This window comes from Thermobia domestica, chromosome 2 (genome assembly GCF_964235325.1).
Source record: "Thermobia domestica chromosome 2, izTheDome1.hap1.1, whole genome shotgun sequence".
NCBI lineage: Eukaryota > Metazoa > Arthropoda > Insecta > Zygentoma > Lepismatidae > Thermobia > Thermobia domestica.
In genome coordinates this window covers 356,005,583-356,022,582 of record NC_137455.1, presented here as the reverse complement: position 1 = coordinate 356,022,582, position 17,000 = coordinate 356,005,583, and the positions used below count along the sequence as shown (strand labels likewise).

The 17,000-nt window shown below is 35.3% G+C and overlaps 1 protein-coding gene across 1 annotated transcript in view; it reads right to left on the bottom strand.

The window, feature by feature from the left end:
* The window catches only part of LOC145678797 (carbonic anhydrase 13-like), a 153,355-nt gene that overhangs the window by 16,975 nt on the left and 119,380 nt on the right, over nt 1-17,000 (bottom strand). Inside the window, exons 4-7 of the mRNA XM_081749312.1 lie at nt 11,533-11,697; nt 7,242-7,383; nt 2,458-2,563; nt 1,152-1,376 (exon numbers count right to left, since the gene is read on the bottom strand). Coding sequence (XP_081605438.1) covers nt 1,152-1,376; nt 2,458-2,563; nt 7,242-7,383; nt 11,533-11,697 — 638 coding nt within the window. The remainder of the gene's footprint in view (nt 1-1,151; nt 1,377-2,457; nt 2,564-7,241; nt 7,384-11,532; nt 11,698-17,000) is intronic.

Genomic DNA, 17,000 nt, shown 5'->3' with positions numbered 1-17,000 from the left:
GAAAAGATTATTAAACATCCGATACATATTTTTCCTTTCATATACATCTGATAATAGAGATGATTTTTTTTTCAACGAGATAAAAGGACAATTGTCAAAGGAGTTGAGGGAAGTAATACCTCTTTGTCCCTTTCTACGCCTTATTTCAACACATTTTTCTCACTTTTTCTTATGGAAACTGCCTCTAAAGTCCCTAACCCTGATTATTACCATTTCCTTTTAATTCATTCTTTACATGAAATTTTATTTCTTTTCTTTTTCTTTAATCACGAAAATAAAATTTCTGCCACTGTTCAGACGATATGTACTATTTTTTTTTAACGCCATACGTGGTAAGGGTCAATGATTCATTTTTCTTAGATTTTTCTTTTTTTGGTGAAATTCAGCAGTAATTCTGGAAGAATCAGACATTTACTATGCCATTAATAAAGCTGGTGAAGAAAAATATTGCGTTTGTAAATGGTTTGCACAACTCTCGCGAGATGTCACTAGCATGCAATATGCAAACGTAATAGGTAGTACAGCCGCTTATGACACTTAATGGTCATTGGCCATTAATAATAATAATAATAATAATAATAATAATAATAATAATAATAATAATAATAATAATAATAATAATAATAATAATAATAATAATAATAATAATAATAATAATAATATTATTATTATTATTATTATTATTATTATTAATTATGTTTCGTAGTATAATTCAACGAGATTTGTATACTTTTTGATTCTTTGTTTATTTACTACAAACAACAAATGAATTGGGCAGCTATCAATGCTGATACGTGATCGCACCTACTAACTTGTTGATTGATGTTGATTTTGAGTTTAACGTCCCGTTCACCAGCGAGGCTGTATGAGACGTGGAGCTATTGATTAACGTGGAATGCAAACCACATGAGCTCCCGCCGGGAATCGAATCCGGGTCTTCCTCGCCAAAGGCCTGTACGCTAACCGCTTAGCCACGAAGGAGCTCTACTGACTTGTTCTTTCCGCACCATATTGAATCAGGTTTTCCCAGTAAAAAAGATTGTTTGATCTTTTAAAACTTTAAAAAAAAAAAAAACATAAACGTACATACAAATTTTACTTGCAGTCTCAGTTACGACTAATTTTAGGCTACATGTAATCTAATAACTTACCTGTCTTGATGATATGCCGACCACTTTATGTGAGACAATCCACGTGACTACTTCACTACATGGTGGCGTGGTCAGAGACCCACTATACATTGCGTAGCCACTTTTCACTGGAACATTCAGCTGCGACAACGGGAAAGGTTCAATTGCAGTGTCTGATTTCGCTTCCCTCACGTAGAACAGTCTCGAGGTTATAGGCTCCAAATTCTGATTGTCTTGAAATCTCAACTAACATTAAAAAAAAGAAATATAATGTTAAAAAACTCACATTATCGTAACCAGTATGGAAATTGAATCGTAGGTTAACAAAAAATGATGATATCTTTTAGGGTAAAGGGAGAGAATGGAAGTGAATTATTATGAAAGATTTGATGAGATGAGAGAATGTAGGTCAAAACGGAAAACCCGCTAACACGATGTTATCTCAGTGGCGACTCCTGAGAGAAGTCACACCGGTAAATATTAAACTTTTCATCGCTTAAGCTAATACAAAGTAACTTATCTAATGTACTAATTACCGTATTCAAGTATTAGGATGTTAAATAAGCTGTCGTCTCTTGTCTTGCAGCGAAAAAATATAAATTTTTACCGGTGTGATTCTGCCTCACGCAGAGACTTATCTGTCAAGGTAAATGCAATTCGGCACTTACGAGCTTGATATGTAATCAAGATAAAATTCACTAGAAATTTAATTGTTGTTCTTGTGAGTGAATCACGTTGTGAAAAAAAAAATGTTGAAAAGCCCATCCGTTTGTTACCAAACAAGTTTCGGGTATTTTCCCCCCTATATTATTTCCTTTATGCAGCACTCTTCGTAATTGTAGAGCTCTGCATACATTCAAAGTACGTGTGAGCATTTGTGAAGTAGACCCTAATAATTCCAGTTTCGTTGAAGAACATGCCAGACGTTGAAATACAACGTTCTAAACATGCAAAATTTCTAAATGCCAAACCATTATCTTTTAAAGTGCTGCTTTCGTAATGGATCTATTTCCCAGTAAATATGATTGTATTATCATTTATTCTTATTTCATCAGTGCTAGTTATATTTAATTTTAAAAACAATATAGTTTTTGTGATGTGACAGATGTGTTGTCTCATAAATAGAAAACAATAACTTACAGCTATTTCATTTGCCTGCTTTACAGTTAGCGAAAATATTACTGCAGAAAACTAGCACCACCATGGCCCCCAATAGCACTAGTACGTACTTGGTTTCTGTGCTATTCGGGAAGGCGCTAAGAGATCGTATCCAACGATGACTGGGGTTACTCCCTGAATTACCTTACTTAAATAGATTTTATTTTACCTGTCCCATGATTCCAATGACAAGAAGGCCATCTTTATGCTTGCTCGCTTCTTCTGAGCTTCCATATTCCGTCTTGTAATGGACCAAGTGCAGTTCCATGGGAAAGCTATAATTAAAAAGCAAATTATTACTGTGAATAAGCTATCTTGTTGAGCTTCTGTTATTTACCATTCCAGCTATGTCAAGATACCAACCTAAAAAGTTACAAAATCCCATCTCCAGAGAGATAATAATAATAATAATAATAATAATAATAATAATAATAATAATAATAATAATAATAATAATAATAATAATAATAATAATAATAATAATAATGATAATAATAATAATAATAATTCCATTTTTCTTTGGAATTTCCCACATCGTACTAATTACAAGGTAATAATAATATGTAAAATAATAATAGTATGTGAAATGAAATTACTCCATCTTCTACGAATATAAAATACAGTGGTGCCCACCCCCGTTATGTCCATGACGCACCCCCCCAATTGTCCCCCTCTATTATTCTTCCATGAAAAAAATCATCTTTTCGATTAATTTTTACACCACCTCAAACATATTTATATAGATTTTAAGCCCCCCAAATATTTTAATGACGCAGTTTGCGTCATAGCCCCCCTCTGTGGGCACCCCTGATATATATATATTTTTCTTAATCGAAAACTAGTATCTTTTGTTATAAGATATACACTATGTCCTTCACGCCTTTCTGCCATCATCTTACACTGGGCCACACATGTAGGCCTAATATCCATACATTTTATACGGAAAATTTTGGAGATTGATTATATTTTACATTTGATATTTTACTTTGATTTGTTTCTCGTTTGATATATTTCTTTCTTTCATTCGATTATACATTATTTTACTTTACCAGAGCACATTCTTTTTCTTTTCCTTCGTGGTTAATGTTTGACTACCACACACTCCACAAACTATTTCCTCAGTAGTACGAACTTTCGAGATTTTTTTAAAAAAATAGTTCTGGCTAAAATTTGAGAAGTAACACTAATTAGCCGCTGTTTGATCACTTATTATACCTATTTTTTGCCCGCTAGAGAATTTTTTAGCGTGGATTTTAGATATCCGAAACATCCCATATACTGTATGTTGCCAATTTGGACGAAAATTCCCTTTACCTCTTTCCATAATATAAAAAAAAAAAGTCAAAGAAATCCCACAAAATTTTCCCCACGGGTTGACATCATAGCTACTATGTAATTTTCAAAGTTAACGTTTCGGAATCAGTGACTGGCTTGCTTGTCCGGATGAACTAGCTTGGATGTTCGCAAAATATACTTAAACAACAACAGAGTAAAATAGCTACTAGAGAATAATATAAAATATTCCCATTGGCAATATTTGACTTCAAAGAACTTCGTAGAAAAGACAATATTGTAATAGTGGCGGCTCTTCATGAGTGAAATCACCTATTTAAAAAATGGACATTTTATTGCTACAATAGATCTATGCAATATTTCGATAAATCGACCATTATTTTTCGATATTACGATATTTTCGATATGTCGATCATAAAATGAAATGAAATCTTTGAGTTTTACGACCCACGGTTATGCCGGTTAGGCTAAAGGAGACGGTGATGATGAGTAATGAATGAAATGGTAGAATGAAGAAAGTGGGAGGAAACGGGAGAACCCCGAGAAAATCCACACACACGGTGTTTGTCCACCACAAGGCTCACTTGGCGGGGGCTGGGATCGAACCCGGGGCCCCAAACACCAGAGGTGAACGCTCTACCACTGAGCCACCGCGGCCCCCTATGTCGATCATGATTGGATGCTTTTTAAATCTGGATATCGCACAACCCTAGCCACAAGCTAAGGAAACGAACCCTATCTAATGTTGTAATACTTTGTTTATAGCATTTAGAACTTTAGATAAGATTTGTGCATTTACTTTGTGGCACTAAAGTTTTAATTTCGGTCGCTCTAACTTCCCTCAGAGTGTCAAATACATTGTACACTGCTTTTCCTGTAAAATGAGACAACAAAGCATATTGCTGCACGCGATCCTTCGGTTCGCTGTACATTATAAGTTAAAATAGATCTTAATTAAAAATGATTTTCCGATTGGATTTCCAGTGAAAACTTTGAAAGCGTTCCTACTTCCTTCCATTTTGGCTACATGACCTGCCCACAAAGGACTCCTAGATTTGATGACTAACAATGTTCGGTAAACGGTATAAATTATGTAGTTTCTCGTTATGAAGTTTCCGTCATTCCCCATTCCCGTTTCTCTTTGGTCCGAATGTTCGTCTCAGGATTTTGTTCTTAAATACTTTCAGTCTGCGTTTTTTCCTCTCAGATTAAGTGACCATGTTTTGCAACCATACAGCACAACAGGCATAAGTGTCGTTTTATATATTTGACTCGTTTAAACACATCCTAATTAATCTAACTAGCCTTCTTGGTATTCCAAATTCTGTAAGAATGTTGTACAATGCTTCTTCCTTCCTAACAGAGCAGTAGGCCTTTCTAAAATCAATAAATAATCGATTCTCCGGATTACTGTATTCCCATTTCTTTTTGAGTATTTATCTAATGGTAAATATAAGTATCTGGTCAATAGTTGATCGATTTCGCCTAAACCCGCAATTACATGTGCGTATTGGGTCAATCTTGTTAACAGAATGTTTGATAGGATTTTATAAGATGTTAACAGAAGAGAGGTGTCTCGATAATTATTACAATTAGTTTTATCACCATTCTTGTGAATTGGAACAATGATTGATTCTTTCCACTCTTGGGCAATTCCTCCTTGTTTCAGATAATGAGAATGAGTTTGTGTATCTTATTCCAGATTTTTTCTCCTCTCGCTGAAATTAACTAAGCTGGAATTTAGTTTACACCCTGAGGTATGTGTTTCTTTAATTTCTTTATAGTAATTTCTACTGCTATTCGATTAGGCTCTGAAATATACGGTTCTGCTGTGTGTATTTCCTTTTCTCCTCGAACATAAGTTTTTAGCTGCGTGTTAAGCAAATCGTCAAAAAAATCTTCCATCTATTCAAAATGCTATCTGTATCAGTCAGAAGTGTTTTGTCGGATTTATTAAAGAAAGCTTAATATATATATATAGAAATAAGAGCAAGGTTAATAGCCTTTCTTGAGTTCGTTGATGCCCTTATAGATGTCCTGAATGTTTTTCTATTTTTACCATTATTTTCAAGTTCGTTAGTTTTAGCTTAAAAAAAAAGAAAGAAAAAGAAACAAAAACGTGCTTCTTCGTTATGAAGGTTTTGGAAGTTTTCTGCCTGCTGTCAATGAAGTTTTGTGTACTTATATGGTTTGGATTTTGTAGCGAACAGAGTTTTACATGTTTTCTCTTCTCTGCTAGTTTAATGCATTTCTGGTCAACCACGGTTTATTCCCATCCATGTATGAAGGTTCACTACATAAGTGACATAGTCCCAATTCCTCTTTTATAGACAGCATTACGGATGCTACATTAATAGAAAGTTTTCTATAGAGTATATGATAATTGGGTAAGTTTTCTATGGTAACTGGGGAAATATTCGATCCCAGTTACCTTCTTGGGTAATCTACAGAATGACAAAGTTGATACTTTTTTTCCCTAAATAATAAATATTACTTTTTCTCTACTTTGTTTCTCATTATCGTATTTGTTTGTAATATATAAAAAAGGCTTTTATTATTTTTATTAGCCTTCGGCTAGCTTGGACTTCGCTCCGCCTACGGCCTCGCACTTCTCATATCCCTAACATGAGTCCACTGTTAAGGAATTTCGAGATATGGTCATGTCATTTTAACAATCACAACTCCCATGCAACTAATCACAATCATAGATAATGTCATTCTACAACAAAAAGAATGAACCTGAAGAGTTTCCAGTGTTGCCATCCATAGAAATTACAGTATTGCCAGAATAACATTTTTCTCAAAATCTAAGTTAAGGCAGCGACAAGAGGAACAAACTCAACTGCATTTGATTACGTATCACGTTGTTTTGGTATACTGTGAACTACTTTTTAAATAACGTTATTATTTAATTTTAATACCTGTATGTTAAAATTATTTTGTTTATTACAAAGTAAATACAACTATTATTTAAAAAAGTAGTTCACAGGATTCCGGGACAACATGATACTAATCAAATGTAGTTGAGTTCGTTTCTCTAGTCGCTGCCTTAACTTAGATTTTGAGGAAAATATTATTCTAGCAACACTGTAATTTCTATGAATGGCAACAATGAAAATTCTTCAAGTTCATATTTTCTGTTGTAGAACAAACATTATCTATATTGTGGTAAGCTGACTTTCATTATCTCCTTTCACTTATGAAAAACAAGCAAAAGATAAATTGTAAATTTTGTGTTACTTTTAGCATGTGAGGCTCTTAAGCAGTTTGGTCTGGGCGTCGATCCATCAGCCAATCAGTTAGGACGACAGCTTTTATATAGATATATTTCATTCCACCGAAAATAGTAAAATACCAGTACTACTACTACTAGTGGCGTATTTAGGGGGGCTTCCGGGCTTAAGCCCCCCCGAAATCTTACTTACTATAGTCAAGTATATGAAATATCTTGCAGAATTTTCACATTTTCAGGCAACCCCTCCGAAAGTTAGCAAACCCCTCCCGAAACAAAATCGTAAATACGCCACTGACCAATAATAATTATTTCCCTCGTTACCAAAAATACGATACAAAACTTTTAAATTGCTATAAAAATTCAATTTGCTTAGCAATTTGCTATACAAAAAGAAAAACTCGTATTTGGAAAACAAACTGTATTACCTTTTGCTATTCACCATATGTTCACTGCCAGTTAAATCCGTGGCTCCCCAGTGGAGATGAAGTTGTTGAAATGTGTAAGAGCCCGGTAGAGGACCTCCGGACACGGTTGGACGACCACCTTCCCAATCTCCTGTTACTTGTACTGTAAGAAATTAAGAGCAATTGTCTATTATACAATATTTTATACTATGTTGCTCAGTTACTGAAAAAGATTTATGCACAGAGAACTAACCATATAGTATTTTGATCGTGTTAAAAACTTCCAAAAATAATTTTCTGAGATGCCAAGTGAATAACAAAATATGTTCGCTATTCTGTTGCGTTCAAATAAGTTCGTAACTATCTACGTCAAAAGCGTACTTTGTAAGACATCTAACACTGAAAACGAAGTATATCTTGTAAAAAATTTACACAAAATTCATTGTTAACCCCGAACATGAGGAACATCGTGTTTAACACTTGAAGAATGTTTATAATTGAATCTATACAGGTATATAGTATTTCATAAAAAAAAAATGAAATCTGCTTTACGTCCCACGATTATGCCGACTAGGCTAAAGTAGATGATGATGATAAGAAATGAATTAAATGGTGGAATGAAGAAAGTGGGAGGAAACAGAAGAACCCCAAGAAAAAAACACGCACACGGTGTTTGTCCACCACAAAGTTCATGTGGCGCGAGCTGAGACTGAGCCAAGGACTCCCGTCCACCAGAGGTGAACGCTCTACCACTGAGCCACCCCGGTCCTCCTTCAAAAAGGACTTGGGAAACTCATATAAATTTATTCAGACTACTTACAGAGCTGGTTTTGGGTGTCATCTTGATCAAAATAGATTATTTCTTAAACCTTGTAGTAGTTAGGTTCAACGTAGGCCTAACTGATGATTTTGCAAATATCTCGTCTGAAGTCGATTTTTCCTAAACCTGGAGCAGTATATCAGAAGTACTAAACACAAAGTTTTTATTAAAAAAAAATAAAAATAAAAAAACACGTAATTGGCAGGCCTACTGGGAGGACTTTTGCCTTACTTACTACGAAAATTTTGTGGCACAATTGTAGCAGATTTGGATTCTTTAAGCCAACACAGCGAGTGCGGTTAGAGGCATGTGAAACCAGCAATTTTTATTACAACTCATCAACTATTTGACGAAGGGGTCATGTCTAGAAAATTACTCACTTTTTTCAGACTTGTGATTTTAAGTTTAGCGTCCTCTCAGGAGCGAGGCTATGTGAGACGTGGACTTACCGCTTAACGTGGGATCTGAACCAGATGAGCTCCCGCTGGGAATGAAAACTAGGATTCCCACGCCAAAAGCGCGTACGCTAACCACCTAGCCACGAGGGATATATTTTTTTATTAATTTTAAGAAAGTAATTTCGTCAAAAAGTAAGTTAGTCACTTTCCAGATACATGCTTTCGGAAAATTAGCTCTCATACGATTTTACATGGGAAAAAAATGAAATCTTTGAGTTTTACGTCCCACATTATGCCGGTTAGGCTAAAGGAGACGGTGATGATAAGTGATGAATGAAATGGTGGAATAAAGAAAGTGGGAGGAAACGGGAGAACCCCGGGAAAATCCACGCACATGGTGTTTGTCCAACACAAAATTCACTTGGCGAGGGCTGTGATATAGCCCGAGACTCCAAGCACCAGAGGTGAACGCTCTACCACTGAGCTACAGCGGCCCCGATTTTACATGGAATAAAATTGTGTGTACCTATGCATATAACTGTCGTCTTATCACAATTTCGATAAAAAAAAAAAAGTGACTCTAGACCCTTCATCAAATCGTCTGTTGTGGATTTCAGTGGACACAGCCATGTTGGATTTTTCATTTTGATTTCTGAAAGATAATCTCTCACAAGTGTTACGAGCAAGGACTTGCATGCCCTAACTCGCACAAAACTTCGTAGGTTTTCGACTTGCAGCTTGGTGCATAGATTAAAGTTCTTGAAGTTTTAGTGAGTCAATGTTCGGTTTTTGAATATTCTTCTTTGGTTCGTTTAAAGTTTGTCTTGTTTAAAGTCAGCACCGAGGATATTTGGCATTTGAACCTACAGTTTAACGTGGGGTCTGAACCACATGAGCCTTTATTGGTAATCGAATTCTGATCTCGCGTGCTGAAAACGCGCGTATGCTAACCATGTAGCCGCGAGGGCGCTATCTTGCCTTTTCTGATCTTTTTTTTTTTTTTGTACAAGTACGAGGTATGATCAAAAAATACGGTGAATCATTTTATTAAAAACAAAATGATAAGCTTACATGGACTTTGACTTAATCTCTTTCAAAATACTTAGCTAGTTGCCTAGTTGAATATTTAATTTATTGGCTAGTTGAATATATGACTGGGAGCATTTCTGGAAGGTTTCTTTTGTAAATGGCGTTGAGCTGCCCTATCGTGTTCCTCTCAATGTCAGGAATGGCCTCAAAACAGGGGCGGATCCAGGACCGACTTCTGGGGGAGGGCGGTGGGTTGTCATACTGCTACTTTTAAGGGCTCCAAACTTTGGGATGGGTTTTATTTATATATATAAAAAATAAGAAAGTTTCCTCTTCTGGGGAGGGGCGATTGCCCCGATCGCCCCCCCCCCCGAATCCGCCCCTGCCTCAAAATGCTTTTCTTTAAGCACGGTTTTAATTTTTGGGAAGAGCCAGAAGTCGCATGGTGCTATATCTGGAGAATACAGCGAATGTGAACAGACAGAAACACTTTTTCTGGCCAAAAACTCGCGGGTCAAAAGCAAGGTGTAGCACGGCACGTTTTCGTGGTGAAAAAGGAATTCAAATGATAATTAAATCAGCGGTTAAAAATGCTTTTCACGGACCAATACAAGATCTTAAATTCTTCGGAAAGCTCTCGAATAATCATCGCCTGTACGAACAAATCCTTTGTGCCACTTTTTTTTTTCACATTTTCATCTTTTTCACGTCGAAGGACGTCTCGATCGTTGCTTGTTTTCAACCGACTCCTTGCCATTTTTGAATCGCTCGTACTACTTGCAAGCTGTCTTCAATGCCACCGTTTCATCGCTATATACTGATTTTGATATTTTATGATTTTTTTTTTCAGCTTAGAACAAAACTTTATGACGGCGCTCTTAACACATCCTCACTGTCTGCCTCTGGAAGCCATCGTTCAAATCAACACTGGTGGTGCTATTCAGCCGGTTTACACCGGTTCGCTAGAACCGGTTGTTAAAATATTTCGAGTTCGCAGAACAGTTTGTTATACCCAGACGTAATGGTAAATTTTACCCTTTTATATACAGGAACAGCAATTTTTACCTTAACTATCTTTGTTTTTAAACATGCTTACAGCTACAGATTAAACATGCGATCTCTCAGAACAAGGTATAAGCGTTTATTTCTTAATCTCAAATGCTCAGATAACAAGAATGAGAACCGGAATCACATGAGTGTAGCATATACATATATATATATATATATATACACATATATATATATATATATATATATATATATATATATATATATATATATATATATATATATATATATATATATATATATATATATTACAGAACCGGTTGTTAAATAATTAGAATAACACAACTGGTCTCCCAAAGGTTTAGGCTACCGGGCTTACTAGTTGAAGTGGATACATCAATAAATGGCACTGTGCAACTACATTCACCGTACTTCTTTTTGATCGCACCCTGTATATTTTTGTTGTTTCAAGCAATGGATTATCAACCACAGAGACGAGGTAATGGGAGTCCAGAAGCCTCTCTCCACCGAAGATTAAGGGAAAATCTTAGAAGAAATGGAGACTTTATGGCAAATAGGACATTTAACTATTAAAAGTAGCGAAGATCGGACCCCACACCCGAAATGAAATGGAAGACCTGAATTGCATAACATCCCTAGTCCACTCTTTTACTTCGCATTTTGCGTTTTTTTTTTTTTTTTTATATTAGCATCTATGTTTTTCACTTGCATAATATGTAAATCAAAATCCAAACTTTTTTTCTTTTGTTAAGAAAATACACAATAATTTCAGCTAAACAGAATAGTATACCAAGTATAAGCATCTTGTGTTTCTTGTAAAATCACAAAAGTACTCTGGTAGATTTGGGATGATTTGCAATTCAGGTCTTCAATTCTGGCTCTTAGCCTAATCAGGTATCTTCATTAAGTGGTCACGCAATGAAATAAATGTAATAACGAACAGCCATTATTCAAATGACATCCTCTGACTATGTATCTAACAATTTCGGTTTTTATACAACGTTAAATTTAAAATTATCAGCTTAATTAAGATTACCTGTATGTCCAGTATTGCTTAATGTCATGTTAGCGGGCATATCCCAGTATCCGTCCCATTGAAGAGGACTGCTATACCTTCTTTCCATTCTTCTTGTTTCGATGTTAATCGGTGACTGTTGCCTTCCACCACATTCAGGAAAGCGAATAGGCCATGTGTGAGGTCCTAAGAAAACCAAAAGAATATACAAACAAATATCACAGCACATACAACTGCACTTTTGTCTGTATACATGAGATTTCGATATCGAATCCAGCTTGAAACTTTTTTAAATAAAAAAAGCTATAATCAACAAAGAATATCATATGTAGTGTGTTGAGAATATGATAACATTGAAATAATCAAGGATTTTATAAAATAGAGGATCTGCCCTTACAACAAAATCTTGAAGCCATACGTCACAGTTTCGCCACCCCTACTCTGCCCACTCCGCCCAATCGGATCGCAATGTTTTGAGCCAACAATCATGGCGGAAACGAAAGTAGCCAATCAGACGATGGCGGAAACGAGAGTGCCCAATCAGAGGTGCCGATGCTCGGGTGTTTTTGGCTTCATTGATTTAATAGGATGAAGATACATATACGCACATCCTCTATTTTATAACATCCTTGGAAATAATGTATACTTTCAATGAATTTTTTGTACGGTAAGAACATTATTGGAGATAATGTTGGCAACAGTGCTCGTAGTTTAAGGGAAATTTCCCTAATCTACGAGAATTTCGTAGGTAAATCTAGCTTCAAGGGAATTTTTCGATAAAACGTGAAAATCCAGGGAAATTCTCTCGCTGACTGACTAACCAATATAAATGCTTAAATTTTTATTTGTTTCAAGACAAAAACCAATACAGTAGCAATAGTTTGTATGTGCGTGTTCAAAGTAGCATAATTTGTATCCATTGTTCGCTTGGTGTATTTGTGTGCATTTTTTGTAGAAAAAAGATGAAGGATAAAGGGAAAATAGAAGCAAAAAAGCAAATAAATAAAACAAATGTGGTTGGCGCTTCCTTCAATATAGCTAAATTAATCTTATTACATAACTTCTGTCATAGGAATTGAACACTCAACAAACTAGGGAAAATTTAATAAGGGAAAATTTTGAGTAATTCGAAGGAAATTTTCTTATGAAAACCTACAAACACTGATTGTCAACACTAACTTGTCACTTTTTAAAGAAACATTATGAACTTGGTGAAAATGGCAACACTAAATTGTTACTTTTTAAAGAAACATTATGAACTTGGTGAAAATGGCTACACTTACTTGTCACTTTTTAAAGAAACATTATGAACTTGGTGAAAATGGCTACACTTACTTGTCACTTTTTAAAGAAACATTATGAACTTGGTGAAAATGGCAACACTAAATCGTTACTTTTTAAAGAAACATTATGAACTTGGTGAAAATGGCAACACTAAATTGTTAGTTTTTAAAGAAACATTATGAACTTGGTGAAAATAGCAACACTAAATTGTTACTTTTTAAAGAAACGTTATGAACTTGGTGAAAATGGCAACACTAAATTGTTACTTTTTAAAGAAACATTATGAACTTGGTGAAAATGGCAACACTAACTTGTCACTTTTTAAAGAAACATTATGAACTTGGTGAAAATAGCAACACTAAATTGTTACTTTTTAAAGAAACATTATGAACTTGATGAAAATGGCAACGCTAAATTGTTACTTTTTAAAGAAACATTATGAACTTGGTGAAAATGGCAACACTAAATTGTCACTTTTTAAAGAAACATTATGAACTTGGTGAAAATGGCAACACTAACTTGTCACTTTTTAAAGAAACATTATGAACTTGGTGAAAATGGCAACGCTAAATTGTTACTTTTTAAAGAAACATTATGAACTTGATGAAAATGGCAACACTAAATTGTTACTTTTTAAAGAAACATTATGAACTTGGTGAAAATGGCAACACTAAATTGTTACTTTTTAAAGAAACATTATGAACTTGGTGAAAATGGCAACACTAAATTGTTACTTTTTAAAGAAACATTATGAACTTGGTGAAAATGGCAACACTAAATTGTTACTTTTTAAAGAAACATTATGAACTTGGTGAAAATGGCAACACTAAATTGTTACTTTTTAAAGAAACATTATGAACTTGATGAAAATGGCAACACTAAATTGTTACTTTTTAAAGAAACATTATGAATTTGGTGAAAATGGCAACACTTACTTGTCACTTTTTAAAGAAACATTATGAACTTGGTGAAAATGGCAACACTAAATTGTTACTTTTTAAAGAAACAGTAGCGTCTTTGAGAGAATTGCTAACTGCAACACACAAATAAACACTTTTTAAAGAAATAAGATTATCCTCAGGAGAATTGTAATACCACTAGTCATCCTTTAAAGAAATAGGAGCATCCTTGAGGTAATTGCAACACGAGTGGCCACTTTAAAGAAACATGAACATCTTGAAGAGAACTGCAAGACTAATAATGAATTTGTTAGAGAATCATGAGCATCCTGGAGAGAGATGCAACACTAATGGCCACTTTTTAAAGAAATTGTTGTAGTTATCTTAAGAGAGAGCTGCAACTCTAATGGTCACTTTTTTAAAGAAATAAGAGTAACCTTTGGAGAATTGTAACACTGCTGGCCAACCTTTAAAGAAATAGGAGTATCTATGGGTCAATTGCAACACTAATGGTCACTAGTGGCCAGCGGCGCAAATCTCTCTTCAACATTGGGTGGGACGGATAAGACCATTCCCATTTATATGCGATGTCCAAAATATTTATGAAGTTGAAAAAACAGTGCAGTGGAGGATCAGAGGAGCAGAGTTGTCTTCAACGTTGGGAGTTGGGCAGATTTAAGGCTTATTCTGGGGGACATCAATTTCATCTCACGTTCCTTTGTGGCTACCAGACAAAAATCATCAAATTTCTCTCCAAAAGCACATTTCAAATCGGATTATTGGGGGGGCAGTCCCCCTCAGTTCCAAGATTGGAGGGAACATGTCCCCCTCATCCCCCCGGGACGCGCCAGTGCTAGTGGTGTATCTAGTTTTAACAGTACCTAGGTCAAGGCTATAAATTCCGAACTTACTTTCCTGTCCTATCCCCATCACTATATTTATTTATTTATTTTTCAATTCTATCGCTTCCTTTCTACTTCTTTACGAAATAACTGACTTTGACTGTAGAGAAGAAGCTAAACTTCATTATCCAAAATATTTTAATCAGGTTAGTGCAATGGTTTTATAGCAATATTTTGCAGTCTAAATTTCTTTTCCATGTAACTGCCATACGTCAATATCATTCCTATAGGTTTACTCCATGATTATGCAATTATTTTAAGTCGTTACAGTCAGTACCTTAACACAGTGTGTTGAAGTTCAAAAGGAACTTCAACTTTGAATCAACATTTAGAGCCATTTCCATTTAAATACAGTCAAGTGAATCCTTCATTACTTTTTACATTTTTAGTTTGGTTATCTCATGAATCTCACCGATTTTCTTTATTCTCTGACGTCTCTCAACTTCAACATTATATTTCTGACAGAAGTCTTTTATCTAAGAACTCAGAGACTTAATATGTGATCTTTCTCCTCTTTCGGCATAAAATGATCTTTACCACTTTTTAAATCCAGGAAGGCATCATGGAGGTTCCTCTTAGGATTCTAGAGCAGCTTTTGAACTCGGCTAGTTGTACAGTCCGCAACAAAAAACCTGCAACATGAGCATATAAGTTTATTGTGAAACGACGGTGTCTTTTGCTCCAAAATAAGTGTGTAGGGGAGGACGCCGAGGTTTCTCTTGCGCGATTCGTGCCACTTATAGGACGTTATGTTGATTCCCTGAGCAGTGGTTTCACAATAAACTTACATGCTCATGTTGCAGGGTTTTTGCTGCGGACTGTACCTTGTTTTCAAAGGTCCCAACAGTTAGAAATCTGAAATTCAAAAAACTTTTGTACCTATAATTGTTCTGTGTCACTTCTTTCTTTCTTTAGTTTAACGTCCCACGACTATGCTCGGAGGCAAAGGAAGACTGATGATGATGAATGAAATGGTGGAATGAACAAAGTGGGAAGAAACGGGACAACTTCAAGAACACCCTCACACCTGGTGTTTGTCCAGACCAAAGTGTGCCACTTGTTGCACTGCTCTCATTCTCATCATCTATCAAGACATGAAGATTTGAAAACCCTTCTGCAATATAATTAATGGTGGGCTTCACAACTTCCAACCTTGCACTCCAGTTAATTACCGACCCCGATTTTAATCATGGAAAAGCACTTTTATGTTTTGTATCATGACTTTGTTGTGAGAAAGAAGAAGGTGTATAGGGCTTTCATGGTTCAAAAAAGAAACTTAACCCTTTGAGCAAAACAGAGACAATAAGTAAACAGAACAAAGAAATATGTGATAACACAAGTAATAGCAAAGAAAAACAAAGTGATTTTGAGTGGCTGTCATCATCGCAGTGAATACAGAGATTACACAGACTGCTACGTTACTGCGGCGCGCGATACTTTAATGTACTATCGGGACACTACCACAAGTAATAGATGGTGAGATTTCAGTTAACAACAGTGAACGCTGCCAGGTTTAATAATGCATACAGGATTAGATGAAGTTAATCGAGTATGATCACTGGTGATGTAAAGAACTTTACAGGAGAACAAAATACTTGTGGAAGTAGTAACATTCAGCATCACTAATAAGATAAAGAACTATACAGAAGAACCAGACAGTTGTGGCTTTCAGCACCACTGATGAAGTTAACAATTTTACAGGAGAACCTGATATCTGTGGAAGTAGGAACATTCAAGCACATCAACAACTACGGAGCTAATGATGTGAAGTGCGCTCAGTATTTCTTCCGGCATTACGTGGCGTTTTGCACCCCTTTGCAACTAGAGCCCAAGGCACATGGCCAACTAGCCCCACTCTAAATGTGCATTCTGATGATCACTTTTCAAAGAAACTGGTGTATCTCAAAACAATCTTACAACAACAATACGTTAATAACTTTTAAAAGAAATAATAGTATCCTCGGGATAATTCCAACACCGCTTGTAAGCTTTGAAAGAAATAGGAGCATCTTACAAAGTACTTACAAAATAATAGTCGCTTTTTAAACAAGAGTATACCTACCCTCACGAGAATTTTAACACCCTTTGAAGAATTAGGAGTATATTTGGGATAACTGCAATTCAAACGGTGAATTTGTTAAGAAAACAGGGGCATCGTACTAAGAAAAATAAGTTTTTTTTTTTACTTTTTAAAAAAGGAATAACCAATAACGTAAAAGGTCACATGTTTGGCATGGAGCATTTTTTTTTTCATTGATAACAAAGAAGTATTTTCTGGAAAATGTATTAGCGACATTCGTATTGAACATATTTATTAGATAATCACAAAATTAATTTATAGATGTCCGTCATTTTCTTTACATTGTGGGAGAAGTCTTGTTAACTTAGAACAGATGTCATGATG